Raw genomic sequence first — 15,700 nt, forward strand, 5'->3', positions numbered from 1 at the left:
CATACAGGGGCAAACAGGAGTGGCGTGGCCATATTGATTGCAATGGAAGTGTGCTTACTTTGATAAATGTATATGCAGGAAGTGACCTCACTTTCTATATTGAAGTTGTGGATCTGATTGCAAACCACTCTGAGGGAACCCTTGTCTGAGGAGACTGGAACGTCTATGTTCAGCCGACATTTGACATCTCAAGTTCACAAAGTACTGGTAAATCTACAAATAGTGATCCCTGGCCCAGCCATTTTAACACCTGGACTGGCCCATAGCTAAAGGGCACAGTTGGACACAGGAACACCAGACCCTGTGGACCCTGTGGATTGAGCCAGGTAAATCAAATAATAATCTTAATTTCAGCATAATTTTAACACTAGGATGCTACGGTCCACAGAGGCTTGCTACGGGATTCAATCTTCTCGCCAGTTTTTATTTTGCATTGACAGACTTATATTATATACTAGGGCCCCCCCCCCCCCAAAAAGGGTGTGTTTACGTTAACCCGACCGACCTGAATTTTAAAATAAAGAAAACCCGACCTTAAACATTTTATTGTATATTTACTGGCCGTACATTACGAGAATGTCAAATTGTGAGAGGGAATTTAAAAGCTGCAGGAAAAAATCATCTGTGGGGATCGTAAGATATGAAAATCGCTGCACTTTTGATAGGTTTCGTTTCACATATAGGTGCATCTATGTTAGCGCGAAAAATCTTCACAGATGCTCTATTTGGGCAGCGTGCAGACTGGCAGCCATGGCGGGGGCGATATGCACGCCCGGTGTTTCAGTGGTGAAGTTATTTGGCGTGACTGTTGAAAAGTGCTCACATCACGTAGTGTCAATAAGAAAAATAGTGAACGTAAAAGTCTGTAAGACATTTTTCAGCGTTTTCAACGAACATCATGGTAAGGTATCAGATGATTTTGTTGTGACAGCACAGTGCGCCCTGACTTCAACAACAACGCTCATGCTGTCTATGCAGAACCTCAGAATGAGGAAACTGAATTTGACAGACAAATTAATTCAACCCACAATAGCGGAAGGAGAAGATATCGATTTGGTCGAGGATATAATTATAACGCCTTTCTCAAGACGAACCTTTCAAGAAGTTAGACATTGTAAGGAGAAGTCGCTCGACGCCGACGCTGCAAAGCCAGAGCAAGTGATCCATTTGGTCAACGAGACTCCAAAGTACGGCTGGGCACTTACAAGCAATGGTGCTTTGGAAAACTGTTTGGGACGAGTGGATCAACAGCTCATCGAACACGCGCGCAGGGCAACAGCATGGACCAGGCGTGGACGCACCGTCTATGGCGCGGACCACGGTGCTGGGGGCCGCAACAGAGCGGTAATTACTCAAAAATTGTCTGCTAATGGCTCTTTTCCTGTGGTTGGACTAATATAGATGTATAAAAGTATTTTATTCAATATCTGCATACCAATAAGGCCACTTCAATGCAAAGTGCTCACTTCTGAGAAAAGAAAACTGTCTGCAAAATCTGTGCGAGGATTAATTATTTTTAATTTTTTTGGCCTAGATCACTGAAAAAAATGTTAATTTTCATGCAGCGCGATCAAAGTGCACGCAACATATTTTACATGATCTCAGCAAAGGAGCACAAAGTTATAAAAAACGGCTCCAGATGAGCTGGCACACTCTGTGGTGTTTAGGCCACTTTAGACCGCTGTCACAGTCTGTGACTCTGTGCTACAACATCCAGGAGCTTAACTTAAATAATTTAATTTTGTGTCTGTTTAATTTGTATCAGTCAGTTGATTAAAAACAACAGTATAATAGAAGTGTTTAGGTTTTAAACATAATAACACTTGTTTATAATAATAATAATAAAGATTAAAGGCCCTCGCCCCCCCTTGTGGCCGCGGGATACTAGCCACCGCAAAGATCACCCCCCGCCTACATCACCCCTCCCTCATAAACAGTACCAACTTAATACTACTTAATTCAACATTTTCACGACTGCACGGTTTATGTTCAAAAGTGACGTGGGGAATAAGTGTGCCAAATTTCAACTGTTTATGACAAAGTGAATGTTTTTATCCCATTCAAAATGCCTGTAGACCAAAACGCATGTAAGTCTATGGCAGTGTTTGTCAGGTTGCCACGGTAACATGCTTGCAGCTAGAGGTATGCTATCATTGGCTTTTTTGTTTAGAATGGTAAAAAATGAAGATAAGTTTGTCATCTTAAGTTTGGGAGCAGGACCACACCCCTTTCACACCCTTTCCTGCGGCTACACTATTTAAGCATCCAGGTCACGCACAGCAGCGTTCGTGACTTTGTGCCCCTTCCTCTGACCCTCTTCTAATTATTATTCTAATTTATCTCCTGGACAGGGGTCTCGAGACCCGGGAGCCTGCAGCCCTCATCACATGAAGCCCCAAAACAGCATCCATTTCTGTACATTTGTGTTGTTCATGTATTCTTTATGCCAATAAACACTTTGCATCAAAGCTGGAGTTGTGGCCCTTGCTAGTGAAGGACCACATTCACAGCCCTTTTTTTCATCCATTACGTCAATGGCAATAAGTGTTCGGTTTCCACGGTAACATGTTTGCAGATAGAGGTCATTGGCTTTTTTTGTTTAAATGGCAAGAATGATGTCTGTGCCAAATTTGATACGTCAAAGTAAATGTTCAAGGGGTCGCTGTAGAGCCTTTGTAAAATATAGCTATATATATTGAATATCAGTGTTCAGCTCATCATTTTGCACAAAACTTATATTTGTGCCGTGAAACAGGATATCTCATTCCAGAGATACGCAAGTTTTAACTTATAAATATCAATTTTTGTTAACGAGCTTGCCACACCCACATATCAAAAATCACAAGAATTAACTCGCACATGGATGTAATTCATTTTGACAAATATTTAAGCCTTTTGACTGAAAATCCTAGGTGGAAAAAAATCTGTATGAAGTGTAAAATGTTGAAAAAATTGGGTTCCGCTCACAATGGCTGACTCCCTGTGGGGTTTAGCGTGGGGTCGAAAAAAAAGGAGTTAACGTTCAGGGGGTAAAAAATTAAATTATTTTCCGCTATCAAAGCTCAAGCTAGAGTCAAGTGATTTTGTCGCATTGTTCCTGGTCACAAATTGACCCGTTATAAACATTTTCAATTGTCTACGACAAATAAATGGTCTTTTATGAATTATTTTTAATCAAATTTGGAGAGGGTGCTAGAGAGCCACTTTATTAGCTAAACACCACATTTGAATATCGTTGTGTTCGGCTTGGAAATCTTTACAAATGTTACAGTAAAATTTTCCCAATTTTTTTTTTAAAGAAACGTGATTTTCTGGGAAATGTTTCTACTTCAGAGCTGTGCAGAGTTTAATCAATATCATTATTTGCTCCAAGAGCTGCGTTTTAAGGATTTTTTTTTTATCTTGCAGGATTTGTTTTGGGTCTTTTTCCGGGTCGTGCGTAGCACGTCATCTCTGAGTGGCTGCTGCGGCGCATCTGCAGCAGAGAGCTGAACAAATTTGAAAATGTCGCGCCGGCTGCTTTGGACGCTTCGGGCGCCTCATACGCGCGTTCAAAGCGGCGGGAGCGTATGAAAACGCACCAATCGCCGCAAAAACGAAGAAATCGCGCCGCGGGAAACGCACTACGTGCTCGACGCACGTTTACATAGACTTTGAATGTAAACGGACGGTGTGGCCGCCGCGGTGTGAAGGCCCCTTAAGGCGTATCAGCTTCAAACTGAAAACATTTTATTGCTCATGATTTTTTTGTCTTGTTGACAAATTTTAAGTGTTTTCAATAAAACTGTATGAGGAGATGCCAAATGTAGGTGCACTTTAGTGAGCGTGGTGTTTGATCCAACATGGCCGACTTCCTGTATGATTTAGGGCGGGGTCATAATATCTTTTTTTACATGTCCTCACATGAACTATTTTGAGCATCATATTTTTACGGCGACTTTTTTTGGCATCGGGCTCCCATTGGCCCCATGTTGAAGGTATAATAGAGGATTTTTTGCCGATTTGAGAAGTCAAAAGACTGTTATGGCCCGTTCAAACCGCAAACGCCTATTCGTGCGTTATGGCGAAGTTGGACGCAAGTACGCATGAAGAAAAATGAAAATAAGCCGCGTTCTCGACGCAGCGGAGCAGAGACGAAATATAGTAAGCAGACGCGCGTTCGCCGCGTGCGCATGCGCAGTGGAGGTGTGGTCAGTCTGGCTTCTCTAATGGCGGATCAAAGTTGAGAAAGTGCCTTTTGCGTATTTGCTCTTCAAAGCCCAAAAACGGAGACGCTCGGCGGCGTGTCTGGATCCACCAGTGATCCGAGTTGAGTCAATAACATCATTTGCTTCAAGACTGGATAAACATCGCTCTCAGCTGTAGTTTCGTTTGTCCCGGGTCCTGTTTGATGACTTGTTTTCCCGCTTTGGTGCGCGGACATGTACCAGGACAACAACTACAGACGCCTGTCAATCTGTCCATCAGGTCAGTACAGAAATATTCATGTCTGAGCGCAATAATAAAGTGTATCTGCTGTGTATGTGTTGTGTATGTGCTGTGTATGTGCTGTGTATCTGCTGTGTATCTGCTGTGTATCTGCTGTGTATGTGCTGTGTATGTGCTGTGTATGTGTTGTGTATCTGCTGTGTATGTGCTGTGTATGTGCTGTGTATGTGTTGTGTATCTGCTGTGTATGTGCTGTGTATGTGTTGTGTATCTGCTGTGTATGTGTTGTGTATCTGCGGTGTATCTGCTGTGTATGTGTTGTGTATCTGCTGTGTATGTGCTGTGTATCTGCTGTGTATGTGTTGTGTATGTGTTGTGTATCTGCTGTGTATGTGCTGTGTATGTGTTGTGTATCTGCTGTGTATGTGCATCTGCTGTGTATGTGTTGTGTATGTGTTGTGTATCTGCTGTGTATCTGCTGTGTATGTGCTGTGTATGTGTTGTGTATGTGCTGTGTATGTGCTGTGTATCTGATGTGTATGTGCTGTGTATGTGCTGTGTATGTGTTGTGTATGTGTTGTGTATCTGCTGTGTATGTGCTGTGTATGTGCTGCGTATGTGTTGTGTATGTGTTGTGTATCTGCTGTGTATGTGCTGTGTATCTGCTGTGTATGTGTTGTGTATCTGCTGTGTATGTGCTTATGGTTGTGTATAAAACCAATGAAAAGTACATAGATAGTAAAAATTAAACATAGTTTTCATAGCGTTAATATGTTGTTATAGTGCACCATTTAAAATTCAATTGTGGTATATTTAATGAAAGTACAAGTAAACTAAATTTAGGCTATATAGTTATTTGTTTGTTTTATTATTCAGATCTCTTGCCACTGTGGATTTCTACAGGACAATCACCAGCAGCTTCAGGTCCACAACAGAGTAGAAAAAGCTTCAGTTGTAGTCATCTGGACTCAGTTTGAAAAAGTAGACGTTTCGACTCTCATCCAAGAGTCATTGTCAATAACAGAATTTAGGTCGAGAACTCCGATATTAATACTGTTCTGTGGTAAGACCCGCCCATTGGGAGGAGCCTTCCTGAAGTAGAAAGAGTTGTTTGTTTCAACAGAAACTCCCCCCTTGTATCTACCGAGCTAGCCTATTCAGAATCTTAATCTTCATGGCTGTGCCATGGGCTCGCCTGTCTCTCCCATAGTGGCCAACCTGTACATGGAGCACTTTGAGAAGAAGGCACTGTCCTCATTCTCAGGCATAGCCCCAAAACTGTGGCTCCGCTATGTCGATGATACTTTTGTAACAATCAAGAAACAAGAGCTGGAAACCTTCTCTGATCACATCAATGCTGTGGACCCACATATTAGGTTTACAAGAGAAGACGCTAAGGAGAATCACTTGGCCTTTCTTGATTGTTCCACGATCAGAGGAGAGGACGGGAAACTCCAAATAGAAGTATATAGGAAACCTACACACACGGACCAGTATCTGCTCTTTGGTTCCAACCACCCACTACAGCACAAGCTGGGTGTGATCAGAACCTTACAACACAGAGCTCAAGGTGTGCCCACCAGCTCAGAGGGCAAGAAGAAAGAGGAAAAACATGTCCGAAATGCCCTCTCAGCCTGTGGTTACCCCGCTTGGGCTCTCAACAGAGTGAAGAGAACCAAGAAGCAGGACAAAAGGGAAACTGAACAGAGAGGGAAGGGTGTTTCTATCCCTTATGTGTCTGGCCTGTCGGAAAAACTGCAGAGAATTTTTAGACAACACGAAGTCCCTGTTTATTTTAAACCAGGAAACACTTTAAGACAAAAACTGGTTCACCCTAAGGACAAGTTGCCGACTCAAAAACAGAGCAATGTAGTTTATTCGATCCAATGCAGTGAAGAAAGCTGTAAAGAACGTTACATAGGTGAGACGAAACAGCCTCTACACAAGAGGCTTTATCAGCACAGAAGAAATACTAGTTCAGGACCACAGAGTGCCGTGCATCTCCATCTTGAAGCCTCTAATCACTCGTTTGAAGACGGGGAGGTGAAGGTTTTAAGCAGGGAGAAAAGATGGTTTGAAAGAGGAGTCAAGGAAGCTATTTTTGTTAAAAAAGAAAGACCTTCTTTAAACAGAAATGGAGGGCTTAGGTTTAATCTTCCTGTTATTTATAATGGGTTACTGAACCCCTGGAAAGGTAAAGGACCAGGACATTCAGATGCTAATCAGGTACTCAAAGACCAAGAGGACTCTAATAGCCCATTAAGATTCTGAATAGGCTAGCTCGGTAGATACAAGGGGGGAGTTTCTGTTGAAACAAACAACTCTTTCTACTTCAGGAAGGCTCCTCCCAATGGGCGGGTCTTACCACAGAACAGTATTAATATCGGAGTTCTCGACCTAAATTCTGTTATTGACAATGACTCTTGGATGAGAGTCGAAACGTCTATTTTTCAAACTGAGTCCAGATGACTACAACTGAAGCTTTTTCTACTATGGAACACGCCTGGACGAATGAGGGATTACACCGACATATTTCCACAACAGAGGACTGGACGTCCACAACACAGAGGACTGGACGTCCACAACACAGAGGACTGGACGTCCACAACACAGAGGACTGGACGTCCACAACACAGAGGACTGGACGTCCACAACACAGAGGACTGGACGTCCACAACAGAGGACTGGACGTCCACAACACAGAGGACTGGACGTCCACAACACAGAGGACTGGACGTCCACAACAGAGGACTGGACGTCCACAACAGAGGACTGGACGTCCACAACACAGAGGACTGGACGTCCACAACACAGAAGTGTTTTTGATAAAGGGATTTTCATATTTATAGCAAAGACCACATACTCACTCAAGATTGAGCCCAAATGTCATGTTGTTTAGACAGAATGAGATAAAGTTAAATGAATAAAACAGTGAGAAGCTTCTAAGCTCTTAAGTTCTCTGTTCTCTTTACTTCTGCACCTACTTGTGCGTTGTAACACTGAAATTTCCCCACTGTGTGGACTAATAAAGGATTATCTCATCTTGTCCTTGTTTGTTTTTGTTTATGATCTTAAATTGTGGTAAATTAAATTATTATGAAGTACATCTTTAAATAGCCACTGAATTTCCCACAGACTACCCAGTATTATATATATGAAAAAGATGCATGTAAACAGGACACACATTTTATAATATAAAATAATTTATTTTGTGGAAAAATAGAACAGTAAATAACTATATATATCTATATCTATATATATCTATATCTATATATATATATATATATATATATATATATATATAGTCTGCCATTGTTGTGGTGCCGGTTCTTCTCGGGTGAAATGTGTACGTACATCACTGGAGCGTCATCTCTGATTGGCTGCTGCACCGCCGCGCCGCAGAAAAGCTCAAAATTCTGAACTTATTTGCGGCGAACCGTTTTGATGCATTGAAGCTTATACGCCCGTCAAAGCGTCTCGAGCGGAAAACGCAAAAGTGCGCCCGCCGCGCTCCTCGGCGAATCACGCCACAAATAAGCGGAAGCTGCGCCGCAAAAACGCAGGAGGTGCTCGACGCGCGTTTACATAGACTTTGAATGTAAACTGGACGCTTTTGCCGCACCGGTCTGAACAGGCAATTAGTCCCTTTTTTAAATATGCGCATGCGTACACTCCACCCCCACCCTCCTGATCATTCCAACAAGCCGCCGCCCATCAAACCTTGTGCATGAGCATGCAACAGCCCCACTGTTACACCTGCTTTTATTTATTAGTGCGACAGATCACATCGCATCTTTTGTCTTTGCAGATTTCCGTCTCTTGTGACCTCGAACTCAGTCTTTCTCTGTCATCATTTTGTACTGAACACTGGAGGAACACGCTAAACACACACCGGCATATCAACTACGCATGTGCAGCCAGGGAAACATACCGCTATCCTGGGAACGAGGCTGCAGGTGTGCAGTAGCACGCAGGGAATGATTGACATGTGGGAGAACTACTTGGCTGTCCACGCCACGAGGAAATGAGACTCAGATTGCTCGCCAAAATCCTCTATTATTCCTTTAATCGATTTTTGAGGTGGCGCTACATCTTTCAAAAAAATTTCACGGAATCTTCACTCAAAATTATAACTCACTGAGTTCTAATTTTTTATACCACTCAATAGCATATCCTTGTCCTTTGGCTTGGGCCTAATTAAAACAACAACAACAACAACTCTAAAGCATGTGTGTCTGCGCACAACAGGCCTTACCAAGTATTATTAAGACAAACTAAAGTGCAATAAATAAAAAAAGCACTCCTATTTTAAACCATTATAAAAACAAAACAATATTTCAACTCTTTAAAATTTTGTCTAGTCAAATCTTAAATATGGTTCTGATTTACTTTCACATTGAAGGGACAGACTTCCCCCATGTGTTGCTGTCCATTCACGTCGTAGTGTGGGATTGAAAGCTGCTACTGCTACTAGTACTAGTACTAGTAGTACTAGTACTAGTAGCAGTAGCAGCTTTCAATCCCACAGTATATTCACAAAAACATGAGGGAAAACTTGATGGGCAAAGTTTGCACAGAAATGTTAGATTGTTCCATCCTCACCGACCTTATCATAAAACTCACGTAACTGGTCGTAGGTCGACTCCTTGTAACTGGTCGTAGGGCGACTCCACGTAACTTTTCGTAGGGCGACTCCTTGTAACTGGCCGTAGGGCGACTCCTTGTAACTGGTCGTAGGGCGACTCCTTGTAACTGGTCGTTTGGCGACTCCTTGTAACTGGTCGTAGGGCGACTCCTTGTAACTGGTCGTAGGGCGACTCCTCGTAACTGGTCGTAGGGCGACTCCTCGTAACTGTTCGTAGGGCGACTCCTTGTAACTGGCCGTAGGGCGACTCCTCGTAACTGGTTGTAGGGCGACTCCTTGTAACTGGTCGTAGGGCGACTCCTCGTAACTGGTCGTAGGGCGACTCCTTGTAACTGGTCGTAGGGCGACTCCTCGTAACTGTTCGTAGGGCGACTCCTTGTAACTGGCCGTAGGGCGACTCCTCGTAACTGGCCGTAGGGCGACTCCTCGTAACTGGTTGTAGGGCGACTCCTCGTAACTGGTTGTAGGGCGACTCCTCGTAACTGGTCGTAGGGCGACTCCTTGTAACTGGTAGTAGGGCGACTCCTGCTGCTCTATTGCTGTCGCGTCCATGCTGCTTTTTGTTTTGATGCATACGAGCAGCGCTGTGCGACACTTTACATTTCTATCTGTCTGCAATATCGCTATCGGCCTCTACAACTTCGGAGCTCTCACACTTAAACCAGACATAGGCTCTTTTTGGGCAACTTAAAGGCGGTATGGACGATTTTTCGGCGATTTGAGAACTGTGGTGGCAAAAATCTCTAGATAAGACAAAGAAGCAAGTTGTCTCGTTTCAAAAGTAAACTGTTTAATCTTGTGGCTGAATCAGAAAGAAACTCGAGTGGACTCGGCCATTCTCATAGAAGGCCGAGTCCACGCGTCTGTCTCTTGCCTGCTTCCCAAAATGTCTGTCTCCCAAATCCTCCCGTCCCACCTCTGTCCCCTTCCTTAAATCACCGATGGTCACATGACCACACACACACAGAAGTTCCCGGTCACTGGTCTCTCAGGTACAAAGGAACCAAGGAGCAAATGGGACATCAAAGAAACAGTGGTTTCAGGAAGGAGACAGTACATAACATTTGCATTAATTCAATTCACATGTCTTGCCTAGTGTGAAACATAACGTGGGACTTCCTAGCCACTCCAGGGAGTCCGGACATGTAAATTTCCAGGCCAAAAGGGGTTGTCAGGCTGTTAGAACTAAATCTGATTAGAAATAGAATTGAAAGTTAAAAAGTAAAGGGCCAGATTATATTTTTTCCACAACAGAACGCAGGTGGAAGTGCACATGCGCACTCCCCTGTGTGGACTGATACAACACACTCGTGTGTTTGTTTATTAGCGCAACAGATCGCATCGCATCGCTCGTCTCCCGTAGATTTCTGTCCACTTCTGAGTCAGCTCGAACTGTCTTTCTCCGTCTTCATTTTGCCCCGTACACTGAGGGAACTATATTATGATAGATCCATGCGCTTAGGCACGCGGAAACGTGGGGACGAGCCTGACGCGGCTGCAGGTGAGCGGTAGGTGCGTTTTATGATTGATACGTGGCAGGACAAATGATTTATCCACGCCACGAGGAAATATGATAAAAAATTTGCTGAAAAAAATCGTCCATACCACCTTTAACGGTGTGTTTTTCGCCTGGAAGTCTAAAAAATCTGACACCTTATTGAACAAAATTAAAAAGAATGAACGTGCCGTTCAGAGACACCCGAATTAACGCGTTCACAGTATCGTTCGTCGGCAGTAATACAGTATGTTCAGTTCACGTTCGTTCAATGAACGCGTTCAGGCACAACACTGCACATCTGAGTCTTTTAGAGTGAAGTCAATAAAGATTTAGATTCAAGTAAACAATGTGCTTTCTCATAATCATCATCATCAGTTTTCCTTTGATTGAGATTCAATCAATAAACTCTGCACCTGCATAAACCACATCCAAAGTAAGAAAAAGTCTGAAAAATGTACTTATCACATTCTGAACTAAGTGAATCTGGCCTGAGCCAATAAACCAGATCAAATCAGGACTAAATCTGGAAACTATTGTCTGAATAATGAACTAAACCAGGACTAAACAAGGACTAGAGCTGGGCCACTTGACCCCATCAGGACTAAACTGGGCTCAAGACTGTGTGTGCATCCAAAGTCTTGAAAGAAATAAAAAACAAAACAAAAAACAATGACACAAATTCTAACATGTACTGACAAAGTAATAGACATCAGGAAGAATGGAAAATATTACAATTAAACTTGATTTGAAAATGGACAAATTGGACTTTAGACTCTAGAAGGGGAATTTGTTAATAGATAAATGTGCCATAGCTTCTTTGGATACCGTCTGGTTTTTTTTCTTTATTTCCTTTCTTCTCTCTCTGACGTGGTCTGTGTTCTTTCGTGTTAAAAACTGAATTCACCTCTGCATGCACACACACACACACACACACACAAACACACTCGCACACACAAACACACACACACACTCGCACACACACACACACTCGCACACACACACACACACACTCACACACACACTCGCACACACACACACACACACACACTCACACACACACTCGCACACACACACACACACTCGCACACACACACACACACACACACACTCACACACACACACACACACTCGCACACACACACACACACACACACACACACACACTCGCACACACACACACACACACACTCGCACACACACACATGCACGCACACACACACACGCACACACACGCACACACACACACACACTCGCACACCCACACACACCCACACACACACACACACACTCGCACACACACACACACACATACACACACACTCGCACACACACACTCACACACGCATGCACACACGCACACACACCCACACACACACGCACACACACGCGTGCGCGCCCACACACACGCGTGCGCGCGCACACACAAACACATGCATGCGTGCAAGCACGCACACACACACACACACACTCGCGCGCACACACACACACACACACACGCATACATGCATGCATGCATGCACGCGCACACACACACACACACAAACACACACACACACACACATTCAGAAGATATAAATCATACAGAGACATAAATCTATGTGTATTTCCCAGCTGTCACTGTCACTTATGACAGCGTCTCCACCTGTCTGACCTGTTCCAAACGACACCCGAGTCACACACGCACGCACACACACACACACACACACACGCACTGCACAAACGCATACACACTCACACACATGCACACGCACACACACTCACACACACTGCACAAACGCATACACACTCACACACACACGCGCGCTCACACACACACAATGAACACGCGCACACACATGCACAAACACAATGACCACATGCACATACACACACACACTGCACGCACACACTACAAGCACACACGCACACACACACACTACACACACACACGCACACACTGCACACACACAATGAACACGCGCACACACACGCTCACACTGCACACATGCACACACACGCACTGCACACGCGCACACACGCTCACACTGCACACACGCACGCACACACACACACACACACACACTACAAACACACACACACACACACACTACAAGCACACACGCACACACACACACTACAAACACACGCACACACTACAAGCACACACGCACACACACACACACACACACTACAAACACACACACACACACACACACTACAAGCACACACACACACACACACACACACACACTACAAACACACACACTACAAACACACACACGTCTTCCAAACGCCAACAGCCAAAATCCCTCAAAGTGGGCAGATTGTCTTTCTTCCTCTTGTGGTGTAAACTGTGCAGTTTGTTTCCACAGAAGGCATTTGTGTAAAGGGCACATACGTATGAAGTAACATGGACTTTTAAGAGCTTTTAAAGTTATATTGAGGTTCACTCTTCCTCATCCTTCACTATAAGTTCTTGCATAATGAATAATCCTCTATTGTTCTGCATTTGATGCAAAAGCGCTCAGTGACCCCCCCTTGTGTCTATTACAAAGACATTCACACTTCAGCTACCAATAGTACCTCCTAAAATCTGACTTAAGACCGACTTGTGTTTGAGAAGGAATACCAATGTCTCGGAGTAAAATGTCTGCTAATTTGTCTTTCACTCATGTAAAGTAGACAATTAGAGCTATCATAAATCTGTATACTTTCAAGAAATGTAATTCAAAACAAATTACAAAAAAGCACAATTTAAAAGAACAATCGTTCTTTTAATTGCCACTTGACCCATATTCACCCTCAATGTCCATTCTTCATTTTTAAGGTGACGGGCCGCTTTATATTACACCGGTTCAGACACATTTACAGGAAAGATAAAGAGATGTATTTAGTGGTTTAATGATGATAAGGGAGACAGCTAAAAGAGCATGATATTTCTCCTTTAAGGCTTAAAAAAGTGCCATAAACATGCGCTTATTGCTTTGATGAGCTGTGGAGATGCTTCAGCTTCACGGAACATCTTTCTTTTAGCTATAAAGGTCTATAAAGGTCATCTCGGCTGAGTTGTAAGTTTATTGACAATGAATCCCGAGCGTAAACGCGAGACACATTTGCTGAGGCATAATAAGAGGCATAATAAGAGGCATAATATGAGGCATATGAGGCATAATATGAGGCATAATATGAGGCATAACAAGAGGCATAATATGAGGCATAAAATGAGGCATAATATGAGGCATAACAAGAGGCATAATATGAGGCATAAAATGAGGCATAATATGAGGCATAATATGAGGCATAAAATGAGGCATAATATGAGGCATAATATGAGGGATAAATGAGGCATAATATGAGGCATAAGAGGCATAATATGAGGCATAATATGAGGCATAATAAGAGGCATAATATGAGGCATAATATGAGGCATAATATGAGGCATAAATGAGGCATAATATGAGGCATAAGAGGCATAATATGAGGCATAATAAGAGGCATAATATGAGGCATAATATGAGGCATAATATGAGGCATAAATGAGGCATAATATGAGGCATAAGAGGCATAATAAGAGGCATAATATGAGGCATAAGAGGCATAATATGAGGCATAAGAGGCATAATAAGAGGCATAATATGAGGCATAATAAGAGGCATAATATGAGGCATAAGAGGCATATGGAAACTGGCCCCGGAGCGGGACAGTTTGGCACAAAACCTGAGCTCGACATGGACCGAACCTGAGCGGCTGCATGGGCTCCACTCCTGCGGGGATCAGACGAGACGGAGCACCGCGGATCGTGTTTTCAGTCAGCCCCGCGTCGTGTCACTTGAGCCGGTCCGCTCGTAACGCAAAAGCCTCCATAACATCCACCGACTTGTCCTTGTCCTCGTCCGCGGGCGCGTGAGCCCAACTGCGCGTCTCAATTCGATCCGACGCGTCACTCATCTGTCACTCGATCTAAGTCATATAAAACACTATTCCGGGCTTTATTTGCGTGCTGAATCCGAATAGGAAGTTGAACGCGACGTGCTGTGGAGCGACAGAATGGAAAGCCCCGCGGGATGAACAGGAGCTGCCGCGTAAAAGGCTGCGTGGATGCGCCGCGACCGAGAGACAATGAGAAGAGCAGTCCACGGCCGTGCGCGGCGCAGGCGCGGACCCCGTGCTCAGAGAGGCTATAAATAGGCTAAAAGCGGAGTTTAAGCTCCCAAAACTAAAGTCAGATCTGAACTGGGAGTGAAGGGGACTATGCCCGCACTGAATCAGGTAAACACTGACCCATGTCAAAGCCAGGACTGAAGGAAAATGTGACCCAACCATGGCAAAATCATGGCAAGGCAAGTTTATCTGAGGAGCACAATGTATAGGCTACATAGAGTAATTCAAAGTGCATTACAAAACATGAAAAGATGCATTCAAATCACAATTAAAAAACAAACAAATATTATAAATCATTTGAAAATGAGGACAGAGGACTTCTAGGAGGACGTTAGGACTAGGCAAGTCTCTTTCTGCTGCTTTTCTTCCAAAGACCTTTCAGATATGACTAAGCAAAGAAAGACGGACAAGGAAAAGAGTCCATCGACATCTAAACCAGGGGTGCCCATTCCGTCGATTGGCGATCTTCTGGGCGATCTCAGAGGCCTGTCTATTTTGTGTTTATTTTTTGGCATTACAAGTGACAGTCCAGAGCTCTGCAGCAGCACGAGTGGACCAAGAGCTACAGTCAGCACAAATACAGGTTATTTTGGCTGCTTACATCAAAAAATTTTAGCGTGACCGCACCGCTGTAGGCTTGCTTTAACGCCCAAAACAGACCCCATGCCTCAGAGTGGCATAGCTGCTGTCTCTGGTCCTCTCTATGGTCAAGTCTAGAGAAGCGGCTGTAGCTGCTGTCTCTGGTCCTCTCTATGGTCAAGTCTAGAGAAGCGGCTGTAGCTGCTGTCTCTGGTCCTCTCTATGGTCAAGTCTAGAGAAGCGGCTGTAGCTGCTGTCTCTGGTCCTCTCTATGGTCAAGTCTAGAGAAGCGGCTGTAGCTACTGTCTCTGGTCCTCTCTATGGTCAAGTCTAGAGAAGCGGCTGTAGCTGCTGTCTCTGGTCCTCTCTATGGTCAAGTCTAGAGAAGCGGCTGTAGCTGCTGTCTCTGG

The 15,700-nt window shown here is 44.0% G+C and overlaps 1 protein-coding gene across 2 annotated transcripts in view; it reads right to left on the bottom strand.

The window, feature by feature from the left end:
• rgma (repulsive guidance molecule BMP co-receptor a) overlaps positions 1 to 14,565 on the bottom strand; it is a 129,528-nt gene extending 114,963 nt beyond the window's left edge. The window contains exon 1 of one of the 2 annotated variants that reach the window (XM_072435811.1): positions 14,290 to 14,565. In XM_072435811.1, the coding sequence (XP_072291912.1) occupies positions 14,290 to 14,303 (14 nt within the window). In that variant the 5' untranslated portion in view covers positions 14,304 to 14,565. Of the gene's footprint in view, positions 1 to 14,278 lie in introns of both variants that reach the window. The other variant, XM_072435812.1, reaches the window with a different exon arrangement.
• Between the last annotated feature and the right edge of the window lie 1,135 nt (positions 14,566 to 15,700).

The sequence above is a fragment of the Eucyclogobius newberryi genome, unplaced genomic scaffold (assembly GCF_026437365.1).
Source record: "Eucyclogobius newberryi isolate DKJ021-1_F unplaced genomic scaffold, fEucNew1.0.hap1 SCAF_7, whole genome shotgun sequence".
NCBI lineage: Eukaryota > Metazoa > Chordata > Actinopteri > Gobiiformes > Gobiidae > Eucyclogobius > Eucyclogobius newberryi.